Genomic DNA, 16,931 nt, shown 5'->3' on the forward strand with positions numbered 1-16,931 from the left:
ACTAATGACACTTCACACTGGAGTCTCATTTTCTGCCTTGAACCCTCCCTCCAGTGAGCAGCTATCTAGGAATGTCTAGGGGAGTAAGCAGCACAGCACATGTCAACCCATTACTATCACAGCACATGTCAACCCAAATACTATCCAGAGAAAATGCCAGAACAGGGGTCCCAGCCCTGCTCTCTATCCGCCATCTCCAGCCCTCTGACACCTAACCCACCGCTGTGGGCAGGGTGCTGTAATTACCGCTTTCTCTGAGTCTGCCTCTGCCAGACGCTTCAGTAATGTACCTTGTTGCTCCATTAGTCTCTCGGAATCCTTCAGCATGGTTAGAATTAAAAAAAAAGATTTAAATAAATACCAAGTACTAGATCTCACTCATTCTTTTCTTTTCTCTACATAAATGTACATACATACATACATGCATGCATTTAGGAATTTTATGTATATGGGTACTTTTGTCTGCATATACTCTGAACACTGAAAGACAGAACCAAAGACTTGTGAATTGCCATGTGGTTGCTGGGAGTTGAACTCAGGACCTTTGGAAGAGCAGTCAGTGCACATAACTACTGAGCCATCTCTCCAGCCCTGCCAAACTATATTTTTAGCCATACTAAATATGTACCAATCCAGCCAAAGTCAAACCCAACATAAAGTCATGAATGTTAATAAAAGCTCAATACACATGCCCACAACCATCTTCCAGATCTCAACCTAAAGCTAAGAGTTTGACAGTCGGCCCTCCTGACCCTTTTCTAAGCATTACATTTAAATTGTTTCATTTTACCTTTTTCTCTCTTCTTTTGGTTTTTCGAGACAGGGTTTCTCTGTGCAGCACTGGCTGTCCTGGAACTCATTCTGTAGACCAGGCTAGCTTTGGCCTCCCGAGAACTGGGATTAAAGTCATTTGCCACAGCACCTGGCTCATTTTACTATTTTTTTTTTTTTTTTTTTGGTTTTTCGAGACAGGGTTTCTCTGTGTAGCCCAGCTGTCCTGGTACTCACTCTGTAGACCAGGCTGGCCTCGAACTCAGAAATCCGCCTGCCTCTGCCTCCCAAGTGCTGGGATTAAAGGCGTGCGCCACCACGCCCGGCTCATTTTACTTTTAATGTTTTTTTGAAAAATTAGATTTCCCCTCTCATTATGTACATGGGTGTTTTGCCTATTTGTACATTTGTGTACCACATGTGTACAGTGCCCACAGAGGGCAGAAGAGGGCATCAGATCCCTTGTGAGTGAGCATGTCTATGCTGGGAACTAAACCCAAAAGCCCTGGAAGAGCAGCTAGGATAGGACTCTCCACCACTGAGCCACCTTTCCATCCGCAATGCTTAGGACTATTTAGCCTGCATACAGGTATATGTATGCACCAAATGCTTGTCTGGTGCCCATGGAGGCCAAAGGACAGCATCAAATCCCATTAAGCCATTGTTACAGATGCTTGTGAACCACCATGTGGATGCTGAGACCTGAACCCAGGTCCTCTGCAAAAATATGTGCTTGAAGTTACCGAGCCACTACTACTGCCCTTTATTTTATTTACTTTTTATGTACATGAACATTTGGCCTGCATGTATGTATGGGCATCACATGCATATAGTGCCCATAGAGGCCAGAAGAGGGCATCTAATGGTTGTTAAGCCACCATGTGGGTACTGGGAACCAAACAGATCCTCTGGAAGAGCAGCCACTGTGCTAAGCAACCACTCTCCAGCCCCGCCCTGCCATTACACTTAGATTCTTCTACAGACACTTTATCTTTCCGCAAGGGAGCAGTAAGGGACTAACATGTGATTTTTAAAGAATGGTATCATTTATGTCTTACAACCTCAAGGTTTTTGATTTTGGGGTTTTTTTTGTTTTGATTTTTTTGTTTTGTTTGAGACACTGTCTCACTCTGTAGCCCATGCATTTAGGAATTTTATGTATATTGCCTGGAACACACTGTGTAGTTCACACTGGCCTTGAACGCCTTGATCTTTCTGTCTCAGCCCGAGAGCTGCAATTACTCAGTGCATGCCACCATGCCAGCCTTGCAGCCTGATCTATCTTTCTTTTTTTTTTAAAAAGATTTATTTATTATATGTAAGTACACTGTAGCTGTCTTCAGACACTCCAGAAGAGGGCGCCAGATCTCGTTACGGATGGTTGTGAGCCACCATGTGGTTGCTGGGATTTGAACTCCGGACCTTCCGAAGAGCAGTCGGGTGCTCTTACCCACTTAGCCATCTCACCAGCCCTCTTTCTTTTTTTTTAAATTTATTTTATGTGTATGACTATCTTGCCTACATGAATACATGTGTGTCTGTTTCTTGAGGAAGTCAGGAGGTGGCATCAGATCCCTTGGACCTGGAGTTACAGATGGCCGTGAGTCACCATGTGGGTACTGAGAACCGAGAACCAGATATCTTTCAGCAAGAATAGCAAGTACTCCTATCTGTTGCACCATCTCTCCAGAGCCACTTTCATTTTTTTTTTTTTTTTTAAATAAGACTTGGGATGGTGAGATGGCTCAGTGGTTAAGAGCACTGTCTGCTCTTCCAGAGGTCCTGAGTTCAATTCCCAGCAGCCACATGGTGGCTCACAACCATCTGTAATGGGATCCAATGTCCTCTTCTGGTGTGTCTGAAGACAGCTACAGTGTACTCATATAAATAAAATAAATCTTAAAAATAAATAAAAATAAGACTTTATGGAGACAAATTTGAATGTCACACAATTAATATCCAAGTGTTGATCACAGTGACTGACCCTTAATGGTTCTGCACCAGGTGCACATGGGCCATTTACGCAAACAGAGTCCATGTGTTCTTTTTTTTTTTGTTTTTGTTTTTGTTTTTTTCGAGACAGGGTTTCTCTGTGTAGCCCTGGCTGTCCTGGGCTACTCTGTAGACCAGGCTGGCCTCGAACTCAGAAATCCTCTTGCCTCTGCCTCCCAAGTGCTGGGATTAAAGGCGTGCATCACCACTGCCCGGCTGGAAACATTGTTGAAGTGTGGTAAAATATATAACATAAAACCAGCCACTTTACTTGTTAGGCACACAGCAGTGACATTTAATATACTCACAGAAACTGCAATCAGCACTATTTCCGTCTCCACAAAGAAACCCTGGTCCTGTGGGCATCTATTGCAGCTAACCCTTGGCAAGCACTAACTCATTCTGTCGCTGACCTGGCACTGCTTTAATTTTCTTTCCCTGGTACTAGGAATTGAACTTAGGACTTTACTACAGGCTAGACATGCACTAAAGCGAGATTTGTGCCCAGCCACGGCATTTTAGCTTCTCCTTGTCAATAAACCTCCCATGGTTTTAAAAGACTACTTTTATTTCTGTGTATGTATGCACATATCAAGTCTGCAGGTGCCCACAGAGGCCAGAAGGGGGTGCTGGATGCCTTCAAACTGGAATTATAGGCTGTAAGAATGGCCAGCCAGACTGAATGCTGGGAATCAAACTCTAGTTCTCTGCAAGAGCCTCTCTAGCCACTGGCTTTACTGTTGGTTTTTTCTATGCAGGCTGACCTACAAAGAGATCCTTACAACCCTCCTCCGGTCTCCCAGGGTGCTGGGACTTACAAGCCTGTGCTCCCAACTGACTTCTACAGAAAGACAAACCCCTTCTGTCTCTCATCTTTCTGCACATGGATATGTATGTGCACATTCATGTGCGTGAATGCAGGGTATGCATGTCATGCATATGTGCAGAGATTAGAAGACAAACTTCAGGGGGCTGGTGAGATGGCTCAGCAGTTAAGAGCACCGACTGCTTCTCCAAAGGTCCTGAGTTCAAATCCCAGCAACCACATGGTGGCTCACAACCATCCGTAAGACAGCTACAGTGTACTTACATATAATAAATAAATAAATATTTAAATATTTAAAAAAAAAAAGTAGACAACCTTCAATGTTTTTCCTCATCTCTTACCTTAAGACTCAAACTCATTGGTTCTCAAGTTACCAGGCTTCTCCTTCTCTACATCTGTCTCCCCAGTGGACTATAGACAACAGCCCTCCCCACCAGCTTTTACATCAGTTGTGAGCATTCGAATTCACGCCTTCACACTTAAATGGCAAGCTAACTCCCGGACCCACTGTCTATAATCTTCCATTACATTAATGCCTGGGCAGAGAGACTGACTGTTCTTGGATTTAGACATGCAGACAATGAGGCAACAGAAACTGCTGACATGGGGTGTGGTCTCTTGGGGTGATACCAAGAAGAGGGGTGCAGCAACTCCCATGGTCCCCACAGGAGTTGAGGTGTTGTTTTAATTTACACGTCCCCAGTCCCGGGGGCTCTGCATCTTAGACACTGCCTGGCCATCTGACGTCCTCTGATGACTTTCTGCCTCCCTTGACCAAACTCCCAGCAGTTGCATCTCTGTCACTGTCGCCTAGACAGAGCATCTCTTGCAGGAGGCTCAAACTCCCGTTCCCTCTAATTTCCCAGGTCCCCAGATACCATGTGCTAAGGACCGAGGTACTGGCTAGGGATGCACTGAGCACACGGGAAGCTCCCGTAGGAGGATGGAGCCCTTGGTGCCATCTGAGCCACACTGTGAGAACATTCCTCACGAGGAAGAGGAAGGGAAAAAGAAAAGGCTGCAGCTGCTGCCTTCAGGCCCAGTACTCAGCCCTCCTGCTGCAGCTGCTGCCTTCAGGCCCAGTACTCAGCCCTCCTGCTGCAGCTGCTGCCTTCAGGCCTGGTACTCGGCTCTCCTGCCACCAGATGCAGCCCTCCAAACACTCTACTCTAAGAACCTCGCTGATAGCCGGGCGTGGTGGCGCACGCCTTTAATCCCAGCACTCAGGAGGCAGAGGCAGGCGGATTTCTGAGTTTGGGGCCAGCCTGGTCTACAAAGTGAGTTCCAGGACAGCCAGAGCTACACAGAGAAACCCTGTCTCAAAAAAAAAAAAAAAAAAAAAAAAAAAAAAAAAAAAAAAAAAAAAAGAACCTCGCTGATTCCAGGTGGCGTTCTCTCACTTCACAGCTGAGGGTGCAACCTGAGGCCACAGCACTGCAAAGGGCAGCCGCGCCTGGAAGTGAACTCTGACTACAAAGGCAGAGCTGGGCTCCAAACACTAAGCACTTGCCCCACAGAACAAAACTTGCATGCTTTAAGTTAAGAACTCAGTGTCGCTGAACATGCTTATCCCATAGGCGACAGACTCCAGGGTGAGAGAGAGGGTAAGTCAGGAAAGGAGAAAACTAAGCCCATGCATACCTGTAACCCTAACAATCAGACAGTGAAGACAGGCATGGAAAATTAAAAACCAAGGGCTGGAGAAGTGGCTCAGAGCCTGAGTGCTTGCTCATTTTCTGAGGACCTGAACCTGATTCCCAGCCCCCAGGTGGCAGCTCACAACTTTATTCTAGTTCCAGGGGATCCTAGGCCACTGGACTCTTAGGATACTGCATCCACCCCACCCCTTTACACACACATGCATAACCTCACAACCACACACACATACACACACAGAGGCACACACACATACTTAAAAATAGTAAATCTTGGGCTGGTGAGATGGCTCAGCAGTTAAGAGCACCGACTACTCTTCTGAAGGTCCTGAGTTCAAATCCCAGCAACCACATGGTGGCTCACAACCATATGCAATAAGATCTGGCGCCCTCTTCTGGAGTGTCTGTAGACAGCTACAGTGTACTTACATATAATAAATAAATAAATATTTAAAAAAAAAATAGTAAATCTTTAAAAACCATCGAAGGTCAGGAGCTGGAGAGATGGCTCCCGCATGAAGCACACTTGTTTTCAACACTTGCTGAGAAGTGCATGGTTTCCAGAACCCATATAGAAGCTCTAAACTGCCCTTAAACTTCAACTCCAGGAGATCGGATGCCTTCTCCTAGCCTTTGCAGGTACCAGGCATACATGCACATACACTCGAAAAAGAAAATTGAAGCCGGGCGTGGTGGTGCACGTCTTTAATCCCAGCACTTGAGAGGCAGAGGCAGGTGGATTTCTGAGTTCGAGGCCAGCCTGGCCTACAGAGTGAGTTCCATGACAGCCAGGGTTACACAGAGAAACCCTATCTTGAAAAATCCAAAAAAAAAAAAAAAAAAAAAAAAGGAAACAAAAAGAAATTGAAGAGCCAAGTCCTACACAAGACCCATCTCAAAGCAAAACCCATCCCTCTATCACAGGATCTGATGCCCTTTTCTGGTGTGTCTGACGACAGCAACAGTGTAATCACATACACTAAATAAATCTTTAAACAATACAAAACCTTTCCCTGTTCTCCACAAAAGAGAAAGAAATCAAAATGGCTATAGAAAGGCTTTCTGAAAGTGCTACCCCCTTCTCAGGACAAGGCAGCAGCTACAATTTAGCAGGCACGTGTCACACGCCAGGAAGGACATCAGGATGTCAGTCTGTCAGCTGTCATTCATAAATTCTTTCATCTTTGCACAATGGAAGATGTTTGTTCTCTCATTTTATGGAGATATTGAGGTGTGAATTACCTGCCTGAGATCACCAAGCCAGAAATTAAACAAGTGTTACTAATTTAGAGAAGAATTTGGCTATAACTAACATTAATAGAAAAATATCCTAGAATATCTATCTATTTATAATCTATTTATCTGAGGCAGGATCTCATTATGTAGCATGGAAATCACTGCGTATCGCAGGCTGGGCAAGAATTTCACAACTCTCTACCTCTCCCTCCCAGGCCTGTGTTGCCAGGCATTTAGAAATTCTCAACCCCAGCAGGAGGACAGACATAAATACAAGACTGACAAGTCAAGGGTCCACCAACAGAAGAGATCCCTCCCAGTGAGAACACAGCAAGGAAACCCCTATTAGGCCCTAAGGAAAGATAACGCCATAAAAGTATCAGGAGGACATGGTGACTGATACCTACTATCCTAGCAAGTCAGAGGCTGAAGCAGGGGGATTTGTGGGTCTAAGGCCACAGGCTGTAGAATGCGACCCTTGTTCCAACCAGCATAGTGCACAGACACATGCAGGCAAATATGCATACACATAAAAGAAAATAAAAACAAAAATATAGTTTCCCTTTAATGAGAAGATCATCACAAATGGAGAAACAGGGACTTGACATTTAAAGCTGGGCAGGGAGTATACCATTTTTTTTATTAGTTATTATGTGTGCCTCTGTGTGTGTATGTGCATGTATGAGACAAACAGAAACCATCTGATACTATCACTTTTCAAGAACGTTTGGAGGCTGGGGCTGTAACTCAGTAGAAAGCTCTTGTCTACCACGCTTGCAACCCTTCCTCAATCGCCAGAATCATGGAAATACAAATGTCTGCTAACCGAGCAGTACTCACAATCCCAAGAACCAATTCTACTGGAAAGCCACTGATGAACAAGTATGGATACAATGTACAACGGGATGCCCATTATTATGCTGTGAGCATTAGGGGTAGGGGGTGTGTGACATTTGTGCATAGCATAGCAGAACCCGAGGAACACAAACAGTAAATAAGGAAGGCACAGACAGACAAAGGCAGTATCACCTCATTCATACACAGACGCTGCAGGACTCAAACACAAGCAGAGCCAGGAGGTACAACTCGCAAGACACTGGGCAAGGATGCCACCCTTCAGCTACAGGGCTGGAAAGATGGCTCGGTAGGTAAGAGTGCGGACTACTCTTGCAACTCAGAGGGCCTGAGTTCAGTTCCCACCACCCACTAGCAGCTCACAAACTGCCTGTAACTCCACCTCTGCAGGCACTGCATTCAACAATTCATGCATACACACACACACACACAGTGTAAATCTTTAAAAAAATTTTTTGCAACTACAAAATAAGTTCAAAAGACCGACCACACAACATAATGACTCTGGTTAGTAACAAACTACCAAAAAAAAAAAGTTAGTAGCTTCTAAGTGTTGTTTCCACAAATGTGCAATACATGTCTTCTATCCAATTATCTTGAGTCCATAAAGTCCACCTATCCATCACAGAACAGCACGCTAAAGCCAGGGATGACAGCTCAGGCTTGGGACCCCAGCACTCGAGAAGCATGCATAGCATCACAGCCTTGGGTCCCAGGCCAGCCATAAAACAAGACACTTACCTCCCCCGAAAAGGACTACTCCTGTCTTACTGTCACTCTCCTATTCTCTCAGAGTCAGGGCTTCAGGGTGGGGAGTGGGGGCACACATCTTTAGTCCTGCCACTCAGGATACAGAGGTCAAGGGAAATCAAAGCCAGAAGTAGGTCACTTGGAAGGTGCACACAGGACAGAGTCAGGTGGGGGGCACTCTGGGAGATGCACACAGGACAGAGTCAGGTGGGGGGCACTCTGGGAGGTACACACAGGACAGAGTCAGGTGGAGGGGACTTTGGAAGGTGCACACAGGACAGAGTCAGGTGGGGGCGGGGCACTCTGGGAGGTGCACACAGGACAGAGTCAGGTGGGTAGGTGGGGGGCCCCCTGGGAGGCACACACAGAAGGACCTAGAGTTCAAGCTTGTCCTCAGCTAGAGATTAAGCTCTAGCCAAGCTAGGGCTGCCTGAGACCCTTCCTGTCTCAGAATTTAATAAAGAGGCCTCCAAGAGGACTCTACTTACTATGGAAGCTAGTAACCTGACTTTGATTCCCAGAAGTCACATAAGGTAGAACCAACTCCACAAAATTATTCCCTGATCTCCAAATTTGTCATGATATGTGTGTACATATATATGCACCATATACATGCGTGCACACAATACCAAGGTTTCTGTGGTGCGAGGGATTTAACCTAGAGGCAAGGCTCCAACACTGAGCACTATCCCCAGCGTTTTGTCCCCTCTAATTTCTCTCTGCCCTTTTAAAATGTTTATTTAGAACACGGCTTCACTATATAGCCCAAATGGGCTTCAAACTTCCAGACGCCCCTCAGACTCTAAGGCTGACATAACATGCACAATCCACTATACTTGAATAGTGTACACGTGGAACTAGAAAATCAGGTGAAACAATTCAATTTGTGGACCCCAGCCATGACTCACTTTTCTACCTAACATAAAAGGCAGTCTGAGGAGATGTGGTGACTCCCACCCAACTCCAGCATTTTGAAAGCTGACATAGGAAGACCATGAGCTTGAAGTCAGCGTAGGCTACAACATTCAACATTCAAGGGAGAGAGAGGAGGGAGGAGAGAGAAAAGAGGGGAAGGGAAGAAACTTTCGGTCTGGGATACACCCCACCCCACCCCACCCCGACTCCTCGAAGTGCCTTCTGAGACTGCTCTGCTCCTTCTGCTCCCAGACCAGCTGTGACAGTACCAAACAGTGCCTAGCCCAGGCCAGCTGTGACAGTACCAAACAGTGCCCAGCCCAGGCCAGCTGTGACAGTACCAAACAGTGCCTAGCCCAGGCCTTTCAAAGGACCCCGGGTCAGATGCTCACCTCTTTGCAGTGCTGTTCCCTCAACAGATCTCGGAGGGTGCGATTGGTCTCCTCAAAGGTACTCAGCTTCTGCAGGAGAAGTTCCTTCTGCCTTGTTAAGGTGTTGATGTCGGTGCAAGTCATCTGTTTCTCCTGGAGAGAAGCTTGTGTTACACAGTGCAGAGGAGGTGAGCCCCACCTACATCACACACAGGGAGACAGGCAGAGCGCTTCAAGAGGTGGGGGTGCCAGGAAGCCAAGACTAGAGGCACTGAAGCACAGGGGGCAAGGACAGGGGGCCTGAAATGGGTGTGAGGAAGAGGAGGGGTGGAGAGGGGGATGGAGAGTTCCGTGTAAATGAGTGTGGTAAGGGCAGGCTTCCTGCAGGAGGCAAGAGAGATGGCACTATTTGGTGCCTGACACTCGCAGGAATCAACCACATGCCTTGACTCACTGTGATCCCAAGTGGCCCATGATTTGGTCTCCTTAGATGCCCTGATCAACAGAGGTCATCTTCAAGGGACCAAGGCCCAAGAAGTGAGAGTGTGGGGGGAGGTTGGGGCTGAGCAATTAGGTGTGCCCTCCCCCAGCCTGGAGATGTCATAAAGTCAGTCTGATGACTTCGTAAAGCCCCCACCCCCACCCCAACCCCACCCATCCATTGGCTCCACCTACGGTTTTCAGCTTCCCGATGGTATCCTTCAAGGCCATGACCTGCTTGGCAGCAGCTGCTCCATCCATTTCAGCCTCCACTAGTTTGGACATGAGGCATTCCTTCTCCTGCTGGAGGTGTTTCTTTTGTAGCCTGGGGCCAAAAAAAAAAAAAAACAGGATTCCTGAGAGCCAGCAGGGCCCAGCCCACCCAGAGCTCTGATGTCTACCTCACAATGGCCTGAGAGACTCCCTCAAGAAACACTGAGAAATGTTTCCTGCCAAGAAACAATGAGGAAGAGATGTGGACAGCCCTTCTTACCCAGGTAGCCTTCTGGAAGGATGAGGGCCCAGAGACATACCTGCTTCAGTATGAGAGCAGAGGCTCTACCCAGGGGTCCCACAGCATGACCTATGGCCTTGACTATCAGGACCACCTCCATGGTCTTGAGCTCACTCACCCCTTCTCATCAGTTGCTCTGGCTGTTTGAGTCTGGGTTTCTAATACCCATGGCTGGATTGGGAACTTGCTATGTCGCAAGGATTGGGCTTGAATTCCCAATCCTGCTGGATCTACGTCCTATTACTGTGTCTGTAGACGACCATGCCCAGTCACTGCTCAGTTTTTAAAAGTGTTCCCCACATCCTCAAGGTGTTACCCACCAGGCTGGGGGAGGTGTGTGGCTGAGAGGTAAAGCACTAAGCATGCTATGTTCAGGCCGTGAACTCTATACTTACAAGTATATACATATACATATACATATATATATATATATGTGTATATATATAAACTCATGCCGACACTCCAAGCTGTGGCATCTGGAATCTGTGGCAGCTTTCGCCCTCTGCAGCCAGCCGTGACCTACATCCTATTGCTCAGGATAAATGATGTCTACCCTGGGTCTCCCCTCACAATGTTCTCCACATTTCTTCTTCCAATGCCTGCCTGCCTAACCCCACAGCCCTGTGTAAAGGAGTTCTCTGTCTACTATCCACACCACCATCACTGGGGCCTTCTTTCCCTGCAGGGACAGCCATATGCTGCTGTGCTGGCTCCCCACAGGCACTACTAGAGTTGCCTCCCTCCATTGTCTTCATTTTGCTTCCAGGGCTCTGGGCCAGCAGGAAGGTGTGACCCCGCCTGGTCCCTTACATGGTGAAGTCCTTCTCCTCCTTGATACGCTCGATGTTGTGTCTGAGCACCGTGTTCTCATGCTCCGTCTCTGCAAGCTCGTGTGCTACCTCCTCCAGCTCTTCTTTCCTCTCCTCCAGGAACCTTTTGGCCATTTGGCGTTCACCTTTCTGCATCTTGACCTTGAAAAGGGGATACAGGAAAGGGAAGCCAAAAAGATGGCTTGTCCCTGAAGATCCATTGCTACATGTAACCCTACTAAGAAAGTGACAGGGCTCTGTGTTTGGGAGTTTCTGGACATTGTCCCAGTAAACAGTGACACAAACATTGCCTGTCCTCCTCCTCCTCTAGGCACACACGAAGAACCTGAATACAAAGAATGATGCGTGCCAGCCAGGGTGGGGCCAGGCAGCAACAGTAGTGCAGTTGGCATGCCACAGGAGGAAAGATGTCACAAAAAAGCACAGTGTCTATGGGGTAAGAAAGAGGGCCTTTTGCCAGGTCTTAGAATGACACAGGTACCTTAGCAGTCAGGACCTGGCTTTTAATGCCAGCACTCCCTGCTTCCAGGTCGGGGTCTACGTGTCAGCTGTTTCCAGCTCCATTCCCATCTCCCTCCCCACAAGTATCCCTGCCACATGTGAAGAGAGATCTCCTTTGTCTCCTCTACTCCTGCTCAGCTTTTCTCAGTAGCACAGGCTGTGCTCTCTATTTTACAGACACTGTTTCTGGGTGGAAGGAAGCACTGAGCCAGGGAGCGGCACACTCCTGAAACTGCAGCCCCCAGTAGGCACTAGAGGACAGCTCAACTCTGAGGCCACCAGCGCTACATAGTGAGATGATGCCTCACACAACAAACAAACAAGGGCTAACACCAGAACCAAATCTGGCCACCCACTGAGAGTACCAGAAAAGCTAAGTATTCAGAGAGGGATCCCAGTATGGTGGAAACTCAAGCTGCCTGCTGACCACTCCAAATAGATGCCCTGGGAGTGGTTAGCCCAACCTGCTTGTCCTCAGGGTACCAGCTATGCAGCCTAGTGCTCCCTCACCTCAGATTTGAGACAACCGACCGCGTTCATTAGACTGTCAATCTTCTTATCGTAACGGTTCATTTTACAGTGACCTGAATCGTCGTCTTCTGTAGAAAGGTCACTTAATCGCATCACCGAGACCAGCTTTTCTGAAGATGGTGGTGTGATCTCCAGGCAATGAGGTGGATTCTGATGCAAAGGAGGGAGAGGTAGATAAGCTGCTAAGGCCGAGCCTCGGACAGAAGTGTACTTAATTGCTCTGTGGAGTTTTGCTGACTGCCTAAGTGGCTGGCAGAGCCGACACTGCAATGGCAACCCAGGACCCAACCACTCCAGACCCTCCTGAAGGAAACATTCCCTGCCCACGTCTAAATGATGGGTTTGAAGAATTTCTAACATTGAAAAAAAAGGCATGGGTTAGAATGTTAAGTTATAAAGAAGGCTAGGTTTGTGTGCTGTGTGCCTGGATAGTCTCAGCTACTTGGGAGGCTGAGACTTCCGGAAGAGGAGTTCAAGATCAGATCAGGCAACATAAAGACACTCAACCTTTTAAAAAAGAGAAAAAGAAAGAAACAAACACATGGTGGTGTGAGTGGTGGCCATGCCTTTTTAATCCCAGCACTCAGGATCCCTGAATTCGAGGCCAGCCTGGTCCACAGAGTCCCAGAACAGTCAGGGCTACACAGAGAAACCGTTTCCAAAATGTGAAGAGATGTGACATTATCTCTTCTAGCTTCCAAGACACACATACACTGCCTTACATATACTAGGGCAAAATACCTATCAAATAAAACTTAAGAGAGTCATGGGAGCTGGAGAGACGGCTCGGCAGTTAAGAGTGTGTACTGAATTTTGCAGAGAACCAAGTCTGCTCCCAGGACATCAGGTGGCTCCCGCTACCTATAAGTCCATTCCAGGGAACCTGATGCCCTCTCCTGGTTTCCCTTAAATATATGCACACACTCACATATATATACTCTGTAATCCAAGCACTGAGGAGGCGGCGAGGCAGGTGGATCTCTGTGAATTTAAGGCCAGCTTGGTCTACACAGTGAGTTCCAAGCCAGCCATGAATAAACATATATATGCCAAATTAGATAAATATAATTTAAAAACAAAACAAGAAGGATAAAGAGCTGGGGCTATAGCTCAGTACCTATCATACACATGGCCCTGGGTTCAATCCCTAGCACTAAGTAAGCAGCTGGGAGTGGTGGCACACACCTGGAATCCCAGCACTTGAGAGGTGGAGACAGGAGGATCATATAAATTCAAGGTTATCCTCCACTATAGAGCAAGTTCAAGATCAGCCCGAACTTCATGAGACCTTGTCTCAGAAACAAAATAAAATAAAAATTAACACACATCTTTAGTCACAGTTACTGCAAAATTTGAGGCAGGAGGATCATTTGAGCCTATAGATTTAGGTCAGCCTGGGCAACATAGCAAGAATTCATCGAAGGAAGTGTTTTAACCCCTAGCACTGCAAAAACAAAAAAAGTTACAGAAACAGCTTATATAGTCCTAAGAAAAATGTGCCTTGGGCTGGAGAGATGGCACGGGGGTTAGGAGCACTGTCTGCTCTTCCAGAGGTCCTGAGTTCAATTCCCAGCAACCACATGGTGGCTCACAACCATCTGTAATGGGCATCTGATGCCCTCTTCTGGTGTGTGTAAGAACAGATTACTCGCATACATAAAAATAAATATTTAAAAAAAATGTTTTTTCTTCCAAAGATAAAGACTGGGGAGGGGATCCAGTACCAGCTAGGGATGCTGCTCAGTGGTGGGGTGCATGCCTAGCTGAGATTCCGAGTCAGTCCCCAGTCCCATCAACAGCAGATCAAACCACAATACCTGGGGGGGGGGGGGGTTGGAGTGGTAGCTCAGTGATTAAGAGCACTTGCTGCTCTTGCAGAGGACCCAGGTTTGAGTTCCGGCCTTCACAGGATGGCTCTCAACTGTCTGTCTGTAACTCCAGTTCTAGGAGATCTGATTTCTTTCCTTAGCTCCATGGGCACTGCATGTCCCTGGACCTGCAATTTTGGTCAATTGTGAGCTACCATGTAGGTTCTGGACATTGAACCTAATGCCTTTGCAAGAGCAGTAGATGATGCTCAGTTTCCAGCATCAATGTGGTAGCTCACAACCACCTGATCCAGGGGATCTGATGCTCTCTTCTGACCTGTGTGACCACACATGCTTATACATACATTGCAAACAAAGCACCCATACACATAAAATAAAAATCTGAAATAAATAAATAAAGTGCCCTCAGGAACTATAGTGGCCTCTGGTCTCTATTTCTAGCTCTATCCCAAATGTAGGACCTTTCCCTTTTGCTTAAAATGTAAAACATGAAGCATGAGTCAAAGTTAAAATGTAAAGCATGCCTTTGTAGGCATCACCAGAAAGGGGACAGAGGCCGACCCAAGACAAAGCAGGAAAAACAGCTGCAGTTTGAACTCCAGGGAAGAGCTTGGACAAGACACCTCTCAGGAAATCTCTGGGATTAAGCTTCCAGGCAAGGGGGCAAGGACTATTTCTCCCAGCAACCTACAGCAAAAAGAAGGGTTCACTTCCACAGCATCGCTCTTTTTAAGTTGTGTGTGTGTGTGTGTGTATGTGTGTGTGTGTGAATGTATTTATACTTGTGCATGCCATGGTGTACACATGCAGGTCAGAGGAAAACTTTTTGAGGCCGGTTCTTGATATCTACCCCTCCATGATTTATAGGAATTTAGCTCAGGTCACCAGACTTGAATGATCAGACTACAGCTTTACCCACTGAGCCATCTCACCAGCCACTCACAGCACATCTCTCTCCTTCAACCACATGGGTCCCAAGGACTACACTCGGGATCAGACCAGGCTGCTGCAGGCTCTTTTACACAGAGAGCATCTTGTTGCCAGCCTACCCCTACCCTTTGTTTTGGCTTGGTTTTTTGAGACAGGGTTTCTCTGGGAAGCCCTGGCTTCTGGAATTCCTGGCTCTATAGACCAGGACCTCAAACTCAGATCAACCTACCTCTGTCTCCCAAGTGCTGGGAGTAAAACCTCCTTTGTTTTTCTAAATAAAATCTCATGCGGGAGCCCAGACTATCCAGTGCGAAGATTACAGGGATTATAGGTATAACCCACAATTTGGCAGACAAGGCAAGTGGGTGGGTCCAGGCTGGCCTGACTTTACTGTGTAGCCCAGAATGGCCTCAAGCTTCTGACAATCCCCCTGCTTCATACTTCTGTGTGCCAGCAATACTCCTGCCTCACACTTCTGTGTGCCAGCAATCCTCCTGTCTCATACTTCTGTGTGCCAGCAATCCTCCTGTCTCATACTTCTGTGTGCCGACAGCACAGCTGTGAGTGACAAAGCCTCACATGCTTTGATCCTTTTCCTTCTGACACAGAGTCTTCGAGCCTGAGCTGGCCTCATTCAGAGCCATCACCTTGCCCTGGCCTCCTCAGTGCTTGGATTACAGACCTGAACCTCTACAATAGGCACAAGCCTCTTCACGCTTTTGGGGGTTTGTTTTGTTTTTTGTTTTATGAAACAGTTTCTGGAGTTGGGGATTTAGCTCAATAGTAGAGTGCTTGCCTAGCAAGCAAAAGGCCCTGGGTTTGATCCTCAACTCTGGAAAAAAATAAGAAAAAAGGAAAAGGAAAAAAATAAAAAATAAAGTTTCTTTCTTTCTGTAGTCTTGACTGTCTCAGAACTCACTCTGTAGACCAGGCTGACCTCAAACTCAGAGATCTTCCTGCCTCTGCCTCTCAAGTGCTGGGGTTAACAGTGTGAGTCACTTTTGCCCAGCTAGAAAGTTATTTTTCATAAAATATGATGCATGTTAGGCATGTGGCACACACCTTCAATTCCAGCACTCAGCAGGCAGATGCAGGGGACTGACATAGTGAGTTCCAGGAGAGCCTAGACTACATTGAGATCCTTTCTCAAAAAAAAAAAAAGAAACAAAGAAAACGTAAATGTAGTATAATATATGATGCTTATTAACAGAAACTTTGCCAAGCATGGCAGGTGATTGCTGAGTTGAAAACCAGCTGGTCTCTATAAAGAGTGCCAGGGCAACTAGAGCTACATAGTGAGACATCTCAAAATAATTAAGTAAACAGAATTTGAACACAACAGAAAAATTAAACAGTAGTAAGAACCTGGATTCAATCCTCAGGGGCAAAAGCTAAATATATAGTATAATAAAGCATAGCAGAGATAGAAGCTGGGTGTGCTGGCTGGTCCCTGGAATCCTAGCAACTTGGATGTGGAGACAGAAAGATCAGTTCTAGGCCAGTCTCAGCTCTATAGAGACTTCAAGGCCAGCTGGGACAACATGGGGCTGTCTCAGAAAACAAAAGGAAACAACAGCAACATATGCCATGCTGGGAGGTAAGCACCACTCACCACAGCTTACAGACCCTCCTAGCACTTGTGAATTAGCTGTGCATGCACATAAGTTCAGACACATGGCTTCTACGCTAACTCTACACAGTAAGTAGAAGGGCAGAACCAAGTTACCCTCTGACCTGCAAACTCTACACAGTAAGTAGAAGGGCAGAACCAAGTTACCCTCTGACCTGCATGCACCTGCACACACAAATAAATACCTGTGATTTTTAAGCTATCTAGAAACAGGCTAGAGATGTAGGCTCAGTTGTTAGACATACATCTTTTTAATTTTTAAAAAGGGCAGGAGCTAGGTGTGGTGGCACAGGCATTTACCTCAGCACTCTTGAA

The 16,931-nt window shown here is 46.7% G+C and overlaps 1 protein-coding gene across 8 annotated transcripts in view; it reads right to left on the bottom strand.

The window, feature by feature from the left end:
* Odf2 (outer dense fiber of sperm tails 2) overlaps nucleotides 1-16,931 on the bottom strand; it is a 43,828-nt gene that overhangs the window by 18,971 nt on the left and 7,926 nt on the right. For all 8 annotated transcript variants that reach the window (XM_085835061.1, XM_021155671.3, XM_029473287.2 and 5 more), the window contains 5 exons: nucleotides 12,207-12,377; nucleotides 11,176-11,336; nucleotides 10,047-10,176; nucleotides 9,393-9,524; nucleotides 247-318 (listed from right to left, as the gene is read on the bottom strand). In XM_085835061.1, coding sequence (XP_085691187.1) covers nucleotides 247-318; nucleotides 9,393-9,524; nucleotides 10,047-10,176; nucleotides 11,176-11,336; nucleotides 12,207-12,377 — 666 coding nt within the window. The remainder of the gene's footprint in view (nucleotides 1-246; nucleotides 319-9,392; nucleotides 9,525-10,046; nucleotides 10,177-11,175; nucleotides 11,337-12,206; nucleotides 12,378-16,931) is intronic.

The sequence above is a fragment of the Mus caroli genome, unplaced genomic scaffold, assembly GCF_978045245.1.
Source record: "Mus caroli unplaced genomic scaffold, Mus_caroli_1 scaffold_2, whole genome shotgun sequence".
Taxonomy (NCBI): Eukaryota; Metazoa; Chordata; class Mammalia; order Rodentia; family Muridae; genus Mus; species Mus caroli.